This window comes from Priapulus caudatus, unplaced genomic scaffold (assembly GCF_000485595.1).
Source record: "Priapulus caudatus unplaced genomic scaffold, Priapulus_caudatus-5.0.1 Scaffold654, whole genome shotgun sequence".
NCBI lineage: Eukaryota > Metazoa > Priapulida > Priapulimorpha > Priapulimorphida > Priapulidae > Priapulus > Priapulus caudatus.
The window spans coordinates 120,244-138,102 of NW_014577715.1; the positions used below are offsets into that span (position 1 = coordinate 120,244).

Here is a 17,859-nt window from a genome sequence, read left to right on the forward strand (position 1 = left end):
TCAACGCTAAAGCTAAAGAAAAAAAATGGCGACCGGCGGGGCAATGCAATTCGAACAGCCGATGTTTAACTGGGGAGCCAGCAACACCTATATGGAATTTCAGCATTTTAAAGGCCTTCTTTAGTGATATCTCTAAAATGTCAAATATTTACAATTATTTGAAGCTAGTATCAACACGTAAATAACGAAAGCATTCGTATATTTTTTGGTTGCCTCTGTGATGTTTAAAACACGTCTATGTTGGGTCTATAAATATTGAAAATCAAATCTTCTGCCAAACCGGTCACCTGGTGGGAAAACGGCTGTGACGTAATACCAGGTTCTTCCGGCGTTGCGCCGCACACAAGCACTACGTCACGCGCCAAAGTAGGTGGCGCTTTTGCGTTCCCGCAAATTCTTAACATTGTGTTCATCAAAAAATGTTTTTTTCTCATACACCCGAAAACCATTCAACCTGTAAATTTCTTAGTAGTTGTACAAAACATAGTTAATTTGATATATGTAACTATTTTTCATCACTAAAGGAGGCCTTTAAATGTTGTGCTCTACAGTACTGATATCTAAAATATTGGATGCAGCCTCTAGATTTTTGAAACCTCCCAAACATCAATTTCTCAGACATACAAGCATCACACCAGTTGAAATTGACTACATCACGAATTTTCTATGGTAAAATTTGTAACATTTTTGTTGCCATTTTTTTACATTAAAAGTAAGAACTAACGGGACTAAACGTATCGTCAAATTCTTACCTGATAAGATTGTTTCTCAACTAGTTTAAAATCCAAATAACCTGGACGATTTGATATTGTGTTCCTGACATTAATTGCTTGCTATGGGCTATGTATGAGTCATGAGTGTATGTTCACATCGAACAATATAGTAAAATAAGAAGTATTATGCAGAAATTTAACCATAAAAAGTTAACAGACTTACTTATATTTTGTGAAAAAGTAAGATTTTTTTTTAAATTTTTACTATTACGTAATCACTTTAAGATTCCAGAACTTAGTAATCAAATTACACTTAATGTCGTATTTGAATCAGTAGAAAAAGGGGACGCAATGCAACATTAACTGCATCAATACTTTTATGGGAATATTTCCATGGGAATCACAGTCATTCACACGTAATACATGCACACAAGGCATGCTGGTCACTGCTAGCAGAAGACCATGCGAAGCAATTATAGCAAAACAAGGGAACGTTCATCAACAACGTCAACAAAACAACATCGTTCAACATTAAGTGGGGAGCACCCGCACTACTAGCTACTACTACGGCCAAACGTAACAAAGTAAGATGAAATCAATAGACAGAAAGCACTGCGTCGCACAGTCAGCCACTACATACGTGTTTCCCAAGACAAATCACCTCGTCGCTCTCGCTGCCCGAAGAATCACTTGCCATCTTTATGCGCTTCCTTCGCTTACCCTTGCCTTTCTTACTCTTCTTCCCTTTCTGCTTCTTCCTCTTCTTCTTCTTCTTCTTCGAGTCCTTTTAAGAGTAAAGGTACCCATGCCTAAGACCATGCTCAGTCTACTCATTGTTGCCTGTACCCACGTAAACCGATCGCAGCGGGGGCATTTTTAAAAGAATGTGATAATAAAACTATACAACATGTACAACGTGGTAAGAAATACAACTTCTTGATATCATCAAAGAATAACTATACTCAACAGACCCGTCATCCCAATAGGGAATCTCACTCTCGTTCATGGTCTCGTTCTCGTACGCTCCCCCCCTCTCTCTCTCTCTCTCTCCCTCTCCCTCCCTCTCCTTTCCCCTTCTCTCCCTCTCTCACCCTCCCCCCCTCCCTCCACCTTCTCTCACCTCGTCACTGCTTGACGTGTCAGACCTCTTTCGCTTGTTTTTCTTGAGTTTTTTTGCGCTGGAGTCGCTATTATCGCTGTCGTCATTGGAGTCTGACTGACTGAACGCGATCTCACTGCTGCTGTGACGCGTGCGCTCCTTACGCCTGCAAACAATAAGTGATATCAGAAAGTCCAGCTGTGTTATTTAGGTCATAGAAAAAAGGGGGATAAAATGGCCGCGGCGCGCTACGGAAAGTACATGATTATATGTAAACACTCGTGCGTTTTTAGTTTTTGCAACACAAACATTGCAAAATATCCCAAACGACCACAATCGAATTTGTAAATGTTTCTGTAAACAGAAACGCACCTGTGTATTTTAGTACGATGTTAGTGAAGAGAATTATAGATCAAAAACCTAGACTAGTACTATCGTAACTATATGTTACATATAGGCAACTTATCACCCCTCTTATCTGATCTCAATATGGCGGCGGGGACTTTCCTATATGGCTTATGCACTGCCCAGTCGTCAGCACAATCACTCACCTCGTTCAATTAACATCTGACCTTGACCATGTGACTCTTACATTTCTTACTATAAAGAAGTGGCGAGTGACCCACCGCGTATTGATGCTTACAACAAATTTCTCATCTCAGGTCAGTATATAGGACCACATTAATAACTTTTTAACTATCTTTGTTTGCTATTTATTTATTAGCCAAGGTATATGCCTCGATGTCTAGCATGCTCAATGACAATCCATGGAAGCAACACATCTCAGCTCTCGGTGCAAACACGTCTAGTGACCGCACCTAGTTCCCTATCAATAAATTAATTGCCTGCATTTATACCTAGTAGTGTTATACCCTCACAAAAGTGCAATTATATTTATAATATACCTAAATGCTATTTAACCGAACGATATTCATTTTATGACAAATTCGTCCACATTATAACTGAAATAAGTGTCGTTTATAAGATATTGAAATCCTTCTGCTGTTAAATTAATAAATAAGAAACACCCTCGGTCTGTAGTCTGCATCGTACTACTCTCAGCCTCGGTCTGTAGCCTGCATCGTACTACTCTACTCACGGCTTCTTCTTCTCATTCTTCTGTGTCTTCCCATCCTTGCTCTTCTTGCCGCCGTCGTCCGAGTCGCTCTCTGAGAGCTTCACTCGCAGCAGCTTGCTGCGGTAGCGCGCCGCACTCTTCTTCATCGGGCTCACAAAGTCAGACGAGTCCGAATTGGCGCCGTCGTCCGACGTCGTCCCGCCCTTCTGCTTGTCGTCGCTATCCCCTTCTTCCTTCTTCGCGCTCTTCTTCTGTTTCTGCGCCTTCTGCTTCACCTCTGCAAAAGACGATGTGTGGCTTACTGAATCTGAGCGGCGACAGTGTGTTAGCCAGAGAGCTGTCTACCCGTCTTTTGGACGGCCGATTCTTGGATGAGACGAATGGAACTTGATAGAGACGGCATGAGGGCGGCCCAATTATATATATTATACACCTTGTATAACTGACAACAGTGCTGTATATAATGTATGACATAAGAATATTAAATCATATCGGGTTCCTGTCTTTTTGCATTACAGACTAAATTTCCTCCATTTTAAGGTAAGGCCCTCCCCCCTATAGCGCTTCGCACCCGCAGCATCCTAGCTTCGCCCAGATGGCGAGACTCCCTGATTTTTTTTTCCTGGCTAACACCCTGAGCAGCGATAAGAATTCTCGGGGGGTTAACGGGTCAGTATGCCGCGAATACAGGAGCACTCATTCACTCTATATTCACGCGTGTGGAAGAGGAAGCAGCGATGGGAGAGGAATCAGGTGCAAAGCGTTTACTGTGAGACTATCTCCTCTGGCATCGTCTGAAGGAAAGAGAGGGGAAAGTGTGCATTCTCGGTCTTTCTGGCGGTGCCCATGGGTGAAGGGGTGGGGAGGACAACATGCAGCATTTCATACAAACATCCTAAACCATCGAATGTCTTAATATTCCATCTGTCCTATACATTTCAAGAATAAAATTAATATAAAAAAAACAGTGGAGAGTTCTCTCCGGGAGATCAGGAGACTCGAGTGAGTGTACGTGCGAACGGTTAGGCAATCACTGCAATCACTGACAACGGTGCTGCACCAGCTTCGATCTCTCCGGTAAACCTCCCGAAAGGACCCATCCCGCCCCCGCCCTCCACCCTGACTCCCTCCGCGCCCTCCCGCCCCCCGCCTGCACCTCTCTCCCGCCCCCCGCCTGCACTCGCTCCCGCCTTGCACTCTCTCCTGCCTGCCGCGCCCCCCGCCTGCACTCTCTCCTGCTCCCGCCCCCGCCTGCGCACTCTTCCCCGCGCCTCCCCCCCCCCTTCCGGGCCTGCACTCTGCTGCCCGCCATCCACCCGCCCCCACTCTCTGACGCCTCCTGGATCACCTGCAACAAGCATTTCCTCGTCAGAGCTGCTCGTCTCGCTGCCTGCCTCCAGCTCGGCTGCGATCTCAGCCTTCAGCGCATCCTTAGCTGCCTCGTTCGGGTTCACCTGCTTGCCCTTCCCTGCCGCACACAGGGGCGGCTTTACGTCAGATGTGAACGAACGTCCCTGCCGATGGAAGCGAGTTTGTCACTAATCTCAATATCAGACCTGCCAACCTGTTGATTCCATGAAAATAGTAAGGCTTTCCTTTTTTTGCCAGTCAGGCCCGGCCATTTTGTGTCTGTATGCTTATCGCGCACGCAATGAATGATGGACTAACTCTAGATCACGCGAGAATCAACATGAACGCGTGATCCAATATGGCAGCGCCCACTAAATCGCCAGATATTTCTCGGCTCACAATGTAAAAAACATTAATTTTCACAAATCGTAAAAAATCGTAAGTTTTTCAGTTTGATCGTACATTCGTAGAAACATCATGGAATTCGTAAGGAATACGAAAAAATCGTAAGGGTTGGCAGGTCTGCTCAATACTTACTACGTACATTACTCACTTACACAACACTACTTATTAATGTCGCGACTCTGCTTTCAAAATGATTTCTTTTTTTTAATAACACGACTGGGCTTATCCATAACGTAATTATAATCACGTTAACGAACGTTTCCCTTTTTAATAGCTTAACTACATTCAGGTGATTATATTGTTTGAAAATCATGACAAAAGCGCAAAATTTGTGCACCGACCCCCATCTAATACACTCGGTTGGATGACGACAACAACAATGAATCATCGAATGGTGGCCTTGTTTATTTATTTATTTATTCATTCACCATAGCAACCGCAACTGATAACAATCAGTAACTTATTGGAATTCTACACGAACATTCACGCCTGAATACAAGCAGCGCGAAATTACCTTTACAAGCTTCACTTTCAGTGTTGATACAGTATCGCCTTCGCTCTCTTCGGAGGCGGCAGCGGCATCGTTGTTGCCTTCATCTGAGCTGCTGGAAGACTCTACACCTTCCTTTACCTTTTTGGGCTTTCTACTGCATTTTGGCTTAGATTCTGTAACTGCAGAGTAGTTTTTTTATACAGAAACAGCATCTCTCTCGCGCACTTCACTTCAGTAACAACACACATACGTTTACATGTTTTCGTGTCAACATGGCGATGGATATGAGTTTTAACTGTCACCACAAAATAAACCACTATAACTAAATATAAACAGTATAAGTAATAACTAAATAGTAATAAATGAATAAATTGTTTTAATACATCACACCCTCACTTCGTAAGACATGTTAAAACATTTCTGTTTTATTAAAGTGCCAAAATACATCCCTCCTACTCCCTACGCCTCGATTATTACTAGATTTGGTGGGAATCAGTCAGCAGGTGAAGAAGTTTTCGACAATTTCGACATTTATTTTCAATTCAAAAAGCGTATGTACATCAGCCACAGGTAAATCTCCCCCTCTCCTCCACCTCAGGGCATGGTTTCTACTCTTGTGAAGCTCATGCACGCTCACTTACCTTTCGAGTCCACGCTGGGCCGAGGTTTGGTTCCGTCCGACTCAGCATCGTCATCACTGCCGTCCTCGCCGGTGTCGCTGTTCGCCGCTTCGCCGTGCTTCGTGAACGTGACGTGCGCGAGCTTCTCAATCTCCTTATCGATGTCGCTGTCCGAGTCCTCCTCAGACCTTCCCGCGACCTTTCCCGCGGCCTTCGCCTTCTTGCTGGACAGCGGACCCGCTTTTCTCTCGGCCTTCTCCACTTGTCTTCCCGCCTTCTTCTTCTTCGTCTCGAGAGTGTTGACGGTGAGCAGCACGTCTTCTCTCAGCGGAACAAGGCTCACGACCGCGTTGCCCTTCAGCTTGCTGTCTCGCCGCACCGCCGCCCCGCGCCGCCCGCCGCGCCGCTGCCGCGTCGTCGCGGAGACGTCGTCGTCGTCCGAGCTCATCGCGTTCAGCTCGCGCTCCATCGCCACCTGGAGGCTGCGCTCCGCCTCCACGTCTTCCCGCGTGCGCGCGATCCGCGCCGAATGCTGTTGCACGACCTCCTCCGCCGCGACACCCTCCTCCTCGCTGTCCGAACCTTCCTTCGCGAGCTTCTTGACCTCCGCGGCGAGCTCCTTCACGCGCTGCACCCGCTTGGGTTTCTTCTTCTCGGGAGAGGCGTCCGAGTCGAACAGGACCACCGAGTCCTCCCCTTCGTCCTCCTCCTCCTTCTTCTCCTCCTTTCTCGCCGCCGCGTTCTTTGTTGGCTTGGAGATGTCTTCCGGCAGCTGCTCGGTCGAATCCAAGACGTTGGCTTCACTCTCGCCGACGTCGTCTGTTATCACAGACGCCTCTACGACCTTCTCCTCACAGCTGGCCACCTCCTCCTCCTCCTTCTCCTCTTCGATCTTCGAGACCAGCTTCTCGCCCTCGCGCCGTGTCCTCTTCTTCTCGCACTTCTTCCCGTCTGCGGTGTCCTCCTCGCACGGGTCTGCCTCTGCCGCGGCCTCGCTACGTACTGCGGTAACCTCCTCCGCCTCGCGCTTCCGCTTGCGCGTCGTGCGTGCGGTGGTCGTCGGGGGCGACGCTGGCTGCTCCTCCGTTGCCGGGGGCGACGCTGCCTGCTCCTCGGTCACCGGGGGCGACGCTGGCTGCTCCTCGTTCGCCGGGGGCGATTCTGGCTGCTCCTTGGTCTCCGGGGGCGACGCTGGCTGCTCCTCGGTTGCCGGGGGCGACGCTGCCTGCTCCTCGGTCTCCAGGGGCGACGCTGGCTGCTCCTCGTTCGCCGGGGGCGATGCTGCCTGCTCCTCGGTTGCCGGGGGCGACTCTGGCTGCTCCTCGGTCGTCAGGGGCGACGCTGGCTGCTCGTCGGTCGACGTTGGCTGTTCCTCGATCGTCGTGTCGAGCACGATGACGACGGGCGTGGGTCGCTCGACGGGAATCTCGACGACCTTCACCGACCGCGATCCGGACGTTAGTCGCAGCGAGTCGACAGACGCGGCGTCGCTGCCGCGCGCGCCTCCCTCCTCCTCCTCCTCCGCGGCGGTCTCGTCGATCACGTCAAAGTCAGCAAGCTGCTCAACGTCGTCGTCGTCGTCGGAGATCGGTTGCGGCGACGTCTCGTCCGTCAGTTCGACCACACGAGCGACGCTCTCGTCGTCGGACGGTGGCGCCCCCTTCTCGTCGTCGTCGACCGGTTTCAGTTCTGAAGTTGGCTCTGCGTGCGTGTCCGCAGGTGTGTCTGTGTGCGTGTCTGTGGGTGTGTTTGCGGGGGTGTCCGCGCGAGCCGACTCCTCCTCTGAGTCTTCCCTCTTCTGGGAGACGGCTGGCCTCGGCGGCTGGTCAGGTATTGCGTGTTTCGGAGGCTTAAGCAGCGACTTGACGGCCTTCTTCACGAGTTTCTTGTGCTTGAGCACACAGAGCGCGACGCCGTATTTCACCTCCTCCGCGACAACGCCGCCGCCGGTCTTCTCCCGGACGCGCCGCGAGCCCGTGCTACTGTCGCTCTCTCCCGGCTCCTCCTTCACGCGCGACCTCGGCGCGACCTCCTTGCGCACGCTCGCGAGGTAGGCCGTGAGCGAGTCGAGCGACGTCTGCAGTTCGTCGATGACGCCGACGAGATACGTCGCGTTAACGCGTCTGCCCGCGTGCGCGCGCGCTTTCTGCTGCTTCTTCTGGTGCGTGAGGTCGTCTAGCCGCGAGAAGAACTGCTCACATGTGGATTTCTGCGCGGAGAGGGGCAGCGGGTTGCAGACGTAGCATCGCCATTTGTCGTCGTCGTCCATTTCGCCGAGGCGCCGCAGCTCGCCGCGGCCGAGATTGTTCTTGATGCACGAGCGGCAGAAGACATTGCTGCAGAAGTCGCAGCAGGTGAGCCGCCCGCCCTGCGAGCACCAACGGCAGAATTCGTCGACGCCATCGTCGTCGGTGGTCCACTTGCCGCTGTCGTGAAAGTCGTGACACTTCTGCAATGGTAACGCACACGCGCACGTTTGATCATCCCTCGGACGTCGTTAACAAGATGGACGACTCGACTGCGGCATTACTGACAAGAGATCAGTGATGCCAAACTAGCGTCCAACTTAGCCCACATGGACCCGATAAGCTGGCTTCAGTTATACTTCAACACTTTCGTGCTTGTTGGCACATCGATGTACAACGTTGTGCCCACATCACGACGTCATTTTGAGAACATTAAGCGTGGATTCTCATTATTAATTTATGTGGGAATTGTAACTCTTCTAATTGAACAGGGGCAGGTTTCACTGGTCTTGACTAAATAACTTTATACACAATGCCAGTTCTTACTTTATTTCTTACATTCATTCACAGGGGTAGAAATTAACTTTTGAACAAAGGAGTCCAACGGACTCCCTACCCTCAAAAAGAGGGAGTCCGCACCAAAATGAGGGAGTCCGCAGTCTGAGGTTCAAAATTAAAGATATTAACAATAACGCATGTGCTAAATTTTAAGATTCATGCAGTTGCACGTCTGCCAAATTTTCTTTGGACATTAGCTGAAAAAATACAGTAATTCCACGAGGCCGTGCTTCGGAACGAACTATAGTTAGTATGGCAGAATTTTCAGGGAGTCACACGGACTCCTGCATATGTCAAATCAGGGAGTCCGACAGTAAAGCAGGGAGTATTTGACCCTGGACTCCCATTAATTTTGCACCCTGCATTCATTATATACATACCTTACAGATTAAAACATTTAAGTCTGGGTGTCGCCTTGCATTGGATCCTAGCACCAACACCAACTGCTCATTACACACCGTGCAATGCACAGAATTGGCCAAAGGGTTATCTATTAAAATAACACAATCACATTTTAACAGTCATGTTATAGAGGTGTGGTAAAGGGGAAATTTTAAATTTTAACATTTAATACTGAATAATGATGTGGCATGTGGTTAGATAAAAGCAAACGAAAAAATTCTGAAAACAGAAAATAATTTGACCTATTAAAATATCATTCTCAAACAAGAGTTCAAGCTAGCACAAAAATTAACAGCAAGTCACACTAGAAATAAAGATCATGACGGAATTGTCTAGCCATACCAAAGTCAACGTTCTTGTGTTTTATCCCTAGGGTATCGAACTCAGGTCCCCTGAACTCTAGGTTACTCTCTTCTACAGGTTCAGGGTTCACAATCACAGTTCCTGAAGACACACACGTTCCACATTTTAATTGTGAACACAAGAAGGAAGAAGACACTCAGCAATCATTTACTAAAGAAACTCCTCCAAAAGGTACATGTATGGAACAGCACAGTTCAACTGCAATCAAACACAGTTGGAATCAGGATGAGCAAATGAGCAATTTGCCATGGAATCATCCTTCTACAGGGTTCATAGTAGTAAGACACATGTTGAAATATGGGCTTATAAGACCCTTTCTGGAGGCCAAAATAAGACTTTTTTATGCGATTTCTGATAGATCACCGACTATTAAAGTACACTAATAATATTTATATACACAATTACACAGCAGATTTAATTATTCCGTATTATATATATACAACAATTCATACTCTAAGTCGAGAACAGTTTATATAACAATGTTGAAAAATGGTCTTTTGGCAAAACATAAGTACTATTAAGTACGTTTCTAAGATTTCACCAAAAATAATTACTAATAAGGGCCCTTATTTGATTTTTGGCAAAATAAGTACTTATAAGACTTTGGAAGACCCGCTACGAACCCTGTTCTAATGCATCTACGTTATTGCAAAAGCTGCACATGTACAGTGGTGTACTGCGTAACCTGCCTTCAGGTAGCAATGGATTCCCGTCTTCATCCAACTCGACGTCGCCGTTTTCTAACCTCCCTCGATCGCTAGCTGTCCCTGTCTCCCGCTCCACGCGAGCCGTCCCCTCTCCGTTGTCCTTCGTTCCCACAACCAAATTGTGATGGAGCACGATCTTCGGCTTTCTGCAAAGCAAAGAAAGCCCCCGACCCACCGTCTTAGAAAAACATGCTATGAACGAGCGTTAGGGGAAATTTTGCCAGAGTGCAGCGTAGAGGAGACGGCAAGAGTGAAATCATTGACCTTGTCAGGCCATAATAAAAATATTGTTTGTTTGTCCTCACTTGACCGACCCGCCAAAAAAGGGCCGACTCAAAATTTTTTATTGGTCTTTCCCAATCTTTTTTTTTATACAAATTGTATCACTGTACATTATATAAATCTATAGGCAATACTGTACCAAGCAAAACAAACATTTAACATAAAATGTATCTCCACACAAGCACACCCGAGCATGTAGACACCATGCTGAATTTCTAAAAAGACCCCCTCAAAAAAAGAAGCCTACCTACCTACCCAAACTTTTCAGCCTGGGTCGGGTGAGGACAAACAAAGATTTTTTTATTGTGGCGCGAGGCTTACCGTCGCGATAAGGATCTCTCTGCGCGTCGCTTCACAACACTGATGTTCGCATCTTCTTCCCCGTGTGTTGCGACGGCATCTCCGTTGAGATGTACGCCACTGCCCTTGCTGGATCGAGAAATGTTAAAACACGCTCAGAACTGTAGTCAACGCAAACGTGCACGTGCGTTCACGTCTGTGTACGGATGTAACAAGGTCTATCAATAACGAAATACAACACAATACAATTCCATACGACACACTCGGCAACCAATTGCCATTTACGCAAAATATAACCACATCAAAAAAGAGAATCACGTTTGTTTTGTTGTCGGTTGTGGCATGGTAATGGTTGATTTTTAAAGGTGTTTTAGATGTGTTTTACCTGCTGCCCTCTATGGTGCTTGTATCTGTTTCGACTGTTTCTGGCTCTGAGAATCTATCCTCAATCTCCTTATCCCGTTTAGCGTTCCGATGAACAATTTTAGGCTTTCTGCATTATAACAGTAAACCAGACAAGTACATTATTACATCTCATATGCGAACAGATCTCCAGGACTTAGGGAAAGTTCTAAAAGGCAGGCCAAAACATAAAATGGCATTTATCAATGGGTGGCCATCCTATAAAGGTGGCTACTAACATAGATTTCATGGTAGCCATGCTTTTAGCATTTCACATTACAACATACAACTATGCTGGCTAGCAGCCCAATCATAACTCCTCCCCGTGAATCGGACTATAGTCTGACACGAACGCTTTAGCGACGATCAATGGGAGCTATTTCGATTGTAACGCTGTACCTTCGGGACGCGTCACGGTCGGCAGTTCGTTTCGGCTGCAATGAATCGCTTCTCTCTTCAGTTTCTTCTCCTTCTGTCTCAGTAGCTGGGTCAGCAGACAAAAGCCTGGCAATGTTCTCAATCGCACTGCAATGTTATATGAGAGGCGATGTTCGACATTAAACGAACACAGAATTTTTTTTATCCCACATACGATTGTTCCCGTGCTTTGTTTTACTCGTCTCAAAAATCCAAAGTATGAATTGTCATTTTGCATAACTGTAATAGCTACTTAGAAATCAACTACTGTATCTACATACATTCGGTATATGTATCTGCACATGGTCGACCAAGAATAAGACTACAATAATAGTTTAGTAAAGCAATTCACTAATCTGTTGGTGTAATGTAACAGATTCATCAGTTACTGACAAAACTTATGTGAGCATGCAAACCTTAGGGCCTTTGCAGTGTCGGCATTGTCATTCTTCTCAACGGTCAGGTCGTAAAAAGTGACATCTGGGTCCATGTGGCATGTTTGAACATCACCATGTGAATTTACTCTTTACTCTCGTTGGGTTTTGCTTTCTTTTGCAGTCAGTCTGCTGATTACAAGCGACGCATTTGGAGCCTAAGAGATCTGAAAACATTCACAAACATTATTAAGAGTATAACAGGGTCACTTAACAAGTGGTAACAACTGCCTGATATTGGTATCATAATTCATATCTTAATACTCAATAATAGACAGAAGTCAGAAGAAGAGGAATTAATATAGGTATTAAGCATACTCTCAAGGTTTTAGGCAAAATTTTACCGATTTTTCGTTTTAAATTTTATTCGATGGCTAACACTATGTGCCACATGTGTAGTAAGCAGCGGCTGACGTCATGATGACGTCAGAGACATGATACAACCACGATATTCACTAGTAATAAATAAGCCAGTATCATTCAGCGTCAACCCTGCTACAGCTGTCATTACATGTATTCATGTACATTCATGTACATCTGCTAGTGATCCAACAAGTATCGCACGCCCAAAATAGTTCTAACACCTCGCAACACACCTTACTGTAGTGCGGTACAAGGTGCGCGTTTGTTGACATAAAAATTATTAGCTTTGTGACGTCAGGATGAGCGGAGTTCGCGCGTTCTGCGATGGTAACCTCGTAATTTCTCAGAATTTCTCAAGGTGCATGGAACATTTTACCAATTTAGTGGTGTCAGTTAGTCATGGACATGTCGCAGTAAGTACTAACAGTAGATATTTCACATACGTTCACCCATTTTGCACACAGGCGGTCACTCATTGTGAAAAATAGAAAAACCCTGATTTCTCCGTTTCGATTTCTGACATAGTAGCCGATGTATAAATGGATATTTCTCTGTGATTACAACTCGGATTAATTTAATTTTACACTCGTTTTAATGGTAACATATTGCGGTAAAGAACTGCATTAGGGATTGTTATTAAGTGCCGTATTTTATTAGTTATGCCTCTTTATTCGCTAAAATTTTCAATTCTACACAACTTGATTTTTAAGCAGTTTTTTCCAGTTTTCTCGGTAAATATGAAAAGTAAAGAAAAATCCTGATGCACAATTTTGGTCCATATTGTGCTTAACATGTGGCGAAAATTTTGTATCCTCACTCTTTCTGGTAGTTGAGAAATATCAAAAATGCCATTTTTACATAAAAATTCAAAATTTGTGTCGTAACATAATTAGGTGCTGGAAATTTCATGAAATTTTTTGGCTTGAGCATAGCGATATATCTCCTCTATAAATGAAACAAGTGATTGATTCGATTCATTCGCCAATAAACGTTAATCTTCATTAGAGCAATACCCGTGCAAAAGGTGGAGAGTATCCTTAAGAGTAACAGAGTATAACAGGGATACTTAAGTGGTAACAACTGCCTGATACTTGGTATCATAATTCATATCTTAATACTCAATAATAGACAGAAGACAGAAGAAGAGAAATTAATATACCCACTTCTTAAAGGCTCACAATGCGTATACAAACGCTAATTTCCCCAGTACTAGACTAGCAAATACTTCGTGTCATGCATAATCATACTACCTTATGGCAAAATAAACTCTAGTTCCTCCCATTTCACTGCACGTTGTCTTATAAAAGGTATTTTGAAAATACCTCCAATGTTGTTGAAATTCTCCGATGTTGTTGACAGTTTCCCCAATCCCCAAGCAACCGTGCAGCGGTGCTGCGGTACAGCGGTACGGGCGCAGCAAAGATAAAAACATGTGACGTCACGTCATCACTTCGAGGCTATTTTGTTTGGCAAACAGTCGGCGTTTGCGCCAGAATGCCAGTTTTCTCACCTCTTTCTTGTGGGTTTTAAGCAAACGCGCAGTGAAATGGGAGCAACTAGAGTTTATTTTGCCATAAGGTAGTGTGATTATGCATGACACGAAGTATTTGCTAGTCTAGTACTGGAGAAATTAGCGTTTGGATGCGCATTGTGAGCCTTTAATTGTAAATTTCAGTGATCATCACCAAGGTAATAATATTACTAAGAGTAATACTATTGATTAGGCCATATAACTGAATTAAATTCTCATAAATCATGGCTAAAATCACGTGATTATACTAGGAACATAATTTATTTTGTACAAACCGGTTGTAACATCACATTCAATGACAATGAATGAATGATAATGATTCATGATTAGGCCCTAGTTACAATTCGCTCAGTGACAAATTTCAATGTTTATGGGTTTACGAGGAAGATGGTTCATGTACATGCTTGGTTTGTTTTTCTGCTCACAAGTAGCGATATGATATAATGCTCCGAAACAAAAGTAAATGCCGACAAGCGGTTTTCGGCTTTTGTGTCAACGACCTCAGCCGGAGAGCCCATTATCTCGCTGGAACCAAATAATGAAATATCTGCTATTTTCACTAATCCAGTACTATGCAGATATTCAATACCAATAAACAGTAACATGTTTAATAACTTTATGAAAACAAAAGCAACGTCTACCTTTATTTCCTAGATATACACCATAGAACTTCCTTCGGAGAAAACGGTGGCGTTTTTGTTAGTGGAATGAATAAAACGTAGCCATCTTTGACGCCATTTCGCGGGTTTTCGCGCATCCCGCAGCACATGCGCATTTACAATGAACAAATACGGTGGTTGAAAGCGGATGCGACAGGCCGAAATTGGCTATTTTTACATCTACTTTTCTTTTCAGTTTATAATATACTATAAAAATTTGAAGCATATATTATTCATAAACGGAACATGCACATAAACGTTATATTTCTAATTATAATGCAAATTTCTAATAATTTGTCGCAGAAATAATCCATCAGGTGGCGCGTCACCAGAGGTTTTTTGCTGCTAATCATACACGAATATATACATTGTACCTGATTGTATATATTGTATCAGGAGCTAATTTGTCATTATTAGCTCCTGATTGCATATATATTGTTTTCCGGTATAATATAGTATGTCTACTTGGTCTACCCTGTCTTTATACAGCTCCTTCTATTCAAGTTGGTGCTAACATAGATATAGAATAAAGATCTTCATTCTATATCTATGGTGCTAATCAAGGCCTCTAGATGAGCAGAATTTATCTAGAGACTATAAGTAGTACATAGTAGACATAGTAGATGCTATAAAATCAGTAATGAATAATAATAGATGTAATATCTATTATGATAATATCTATTATGATAATATCTATTATTATTTACACCTGATAAAACCATATGCAATACTATGATAATCTACTATTTAACAATAAATATATATACCTAATAATACCTAATATACCTGATAATAAGCAATGAATATAACATATGAATAAACCATGAAACAATATTATGAATATACTCAAAAAAAGTGTGTCCTATATTGGTTGTGACTTGTGGATCCAGTGCCGTACCATGGCCACTCGCATTCAAGAATTAATAAATACTAGAAGAAGCGTGAAACACATGAAGCAATGAGCCATAAGCATCAATACATTCGTGTTATGAATTTTCTCTCACAGAATTACTCATCAAATACCAAAATTTGCCGTCTGAAACATAAAATAGCACGGCTAGACCCCACGTATGGGGAGCAAGTACAGTGTTTTTCCCGTCCCCACCCCCTGGTACACATGGATCTACCTTTACCCATGGCCTTTTTACGCGGTGGACCCCATGAACAATTCTAAAATTAGAACAAGAAAAAATTAGAGCAAGTCTAAAATTTCTCTATAGATTTTTGTAATGAAAATCCTTATCTAGTAAGATAAAAGCAGGGGCTAATAATGACAAATTGTCATTATTAACTCCTGATATAAGCAATATAAAAATCTATAGATGATTTTTATATATTGCACAAATATACATGCACATGTGTGTATAATATATATATATAAACACGGACACCCGATTAGATATGGAAAATAGACGTAGAAAATAGAATGAGGTGTCAAGCTTTTGGGAGTACGCGGGCCGCGGGCTATATACACACGGCTGTTGACACATCATATTCTATTTTTATTAGTTATTTTTTGTTATATATCACTATATATAACATAAATTTATATATTTACTTATTTATCAGTATGATTTATTCATTTAGTGTATAAAGTACGCACGCGCCTTTCTGGCGCACCGCTATGTCCGCATTGCCATCGTCGTCGTCACTCGCTCAGGAATCGGAACCAGAAGTTTGACAACTCTATTTACTGTTATTTCCGGATGCGCGTAGACCTGTTTGTGACGATGGAGAACTTCAAGTTCTATTACTACTAGCTTATCTTAGTTATTAATTGTCTTGGCTTTATGTTGTTGATCGACTCCAGGCCACCATGGACAAAGGTGTAGATAGTAAAGGACGCCACGAGGAAGTGGAACAGTTAAAAGATCTAGTCAGAAAGTTGGAGATACAAAATAAAGAGCTGCGCAAGAATCGAGAACGAAGTAGAAATGGCTGCATAGAAAATCACAACGAAAGTGGAAGTGACCTTTGCAATGATAGTGTTAATGCTAACGAAACTTTGGAAGACAGCGGAAGTGAGCATGGAGAATGTGATATAAGTTTAGACACTGTAGATCTGCTCGATGTTGGCTCTGATGATTGCACGGACGAAGAAGATTCATGGTTAGTGAATCACAGTTCACACTACTCACTAGTGACAGTACTGTCAGTAGTCATTATACTGTATAGTCAGTAGTGACACTGAAGGGGTCGTTGTCGTATCAGGTACTACAGATATGTACCCGGTAACCCGAGGTACATATATGTATACACAAAGTGTACCAGACTTGTACTACAGAAGTGTACCCTAACCTTAACCCTAGCCCTAACCCTAACCCTAACGGCTAAACATACCTCATATAAAAATATAAACAATACTAAACAACCTAAAACTACCTCGGGTACATATCTGTAGTGCCTGATATGACAACGACCCCATCTGCAGTAGGGACTAGTGTGTCAATGAAAGTTGAATCTAATTATACTAGTACTACTACTAGTACTACTACTACTAGTACAGTACTAGTAGTAGTAGTAGTAAAGTAGTATTAGTATTACTATTAGACTATTAGTACTATTACTAGTTATACGGCTTAAGTTATATTCATAATTCACTTCCAGTCTCTAAAAACTGGGTTATACAACGAACTCTTATCACATGGAAACCTATTAACCTACGACCCGCGCCACCCAATACAACAATTTGAACAAGCAGTGCGCTGCCTGGGTTTGGCTGTCTATCTCTGCACTGTCCACAGTCTGTAGTTACACTTTCCCTTGTATGTAACCGTGACTGCAGCTCGACCAGGCTCTACGACTGTTTCATGTAGTGAGAAGTGAGAAGGTAACTTGTGGCTACTGTCACTAAAGCTAGACATACGCGATAGAGGTCCACTTGGCCATAATTTCTTCACATGTTCACGATATACAAAATATGGTTGGAGATTGATACATTGACGGTAAGACGCCATTGCCGTAAATATCCTGATTTTCAGTTGTCTTCTCAGCTGAATATTTGGGTACAATAATTGGAAAAATTAAGATGGCAGCATAAATTTACGCTAGTGACGTGCGTGTCAGTTGAAAATCGGTGAATCGGCTAAAACTGTGCAAAAGTGATGGTCGGGTTCATTCATAAAATATGAATATCCATACATGTTCCAAATTGGTGATTGGTTAAAGGCTCACAATGCGCATCCAAACGCTAATTTCTCCAGTACTAGACTAGCAAATACTTCGTGTCATGCATAATCACACTACCTTATGACAAAATAAACTCTAGTTGCTCCCATTTCACTGCGCGTTTGCTTAAAACCCACAAGAAAGAGGTGAGAAAACTGGCATTCTGGCGCAAACGCCGACTGTTTCCCAAACAAAATAACCTCGAAGTCGAAGTGGTGACGTGACGTCACATGTTTTTATCTTTGCTGCGCCCGTACCGCTGTACCGCG

The 17,859-nt window shown here is 43.8% G+C and overlaps 2 protein-coding genes across 2 annotated transcripts in view; one reads left to right on the forward strand and one right to left on the reverse strand.

Moving 5' to 3' along the window:
* The window catches only part of LOC106812495 (transcriptional regulator ATRX-like), a 37,631-nt gene extending 23,110 nt beyond the window's left edge, over positions 1 to 14,521 (reverse strand). The window contains exons 1-14 of the mRNA XM_014816384.1: positions 14,405 to 14,521; positions 11,852 to 12,036; positions 11,418 to 11,543; positions 11,002 to 11,109; positions 10,638 to 10,745; positions 10,017 to 10,180; positions 9,307 to 9,408; positions 8,943 to 9,052; positions 5,780 to 8,207; positions 5,160 to 5,317; positions 4,239 to 4,404; positions 2,912 to 3,167; positions 1,834 to 1,978; positions 1,354 to 1,497 (exon numbers count right to left, since the gene is read on the reverse strand). Coding sequence (XP_014671870.1) covers positions 1,354 to 1,497; positions 1,834 to 1,978; positions 2,912 to 3,167; positions 4,239 to 4,404; positions 5,160 to 5,317; positions 5,780 to 8,207; positions 8,943 to 9,052; positions 9,307 to 9,408; positions 10,017 to 10,180; positions 10,638 to 10,745; positions 11,002 to 11,109; positions 11,418 to 11,543; positions 11,852 to 11,925 — 4,089 coding nt within the window. The 5' untranslated portion in view covers positions 11,926 to 12,036; positions 14,405 to 14,521. The remainder of the gene's footprint in view (positions 1 to 1,353; positions 1,498 to 1,833; positions 1,979 to 2,911; positions 3,168 to 4,238; positions 4,405 to 5,159; positions 5,318 to 5,779; positions 8,208 to 8,942; positions 9,053 to 9,306; positions 9,409 to 10,016; positions 10,181 to 10,637; positions 10,746 to 11,001; positions 11,110 to 11,417; positions 11,544 to 11,851; positions 12,037 to 14,404) is intronic.
* A 1,583-nt stretch (positions 14,522 to 16,104) lies between these two features.
* Positions 16,105 to 17,859, forward strand: part of LOC106812496 (SLAIN motif-containing protein 1-like) — an 18,413-nt gene continuing 16,658 nt past the window's right edge. The window contains exon 1 of the mRNA XM_014816386.1: positions 16,105 to 16,531. Within this exon, the coding sequence (XP_014671872.1) occupies positions 16,239 to 16,531 (293 nt within the window). The 5' untranslated portion in view covers positions 16,105 to 16,238. The remainder of the gene's footprint in view (positions 16,532 to 17,859) is intronic.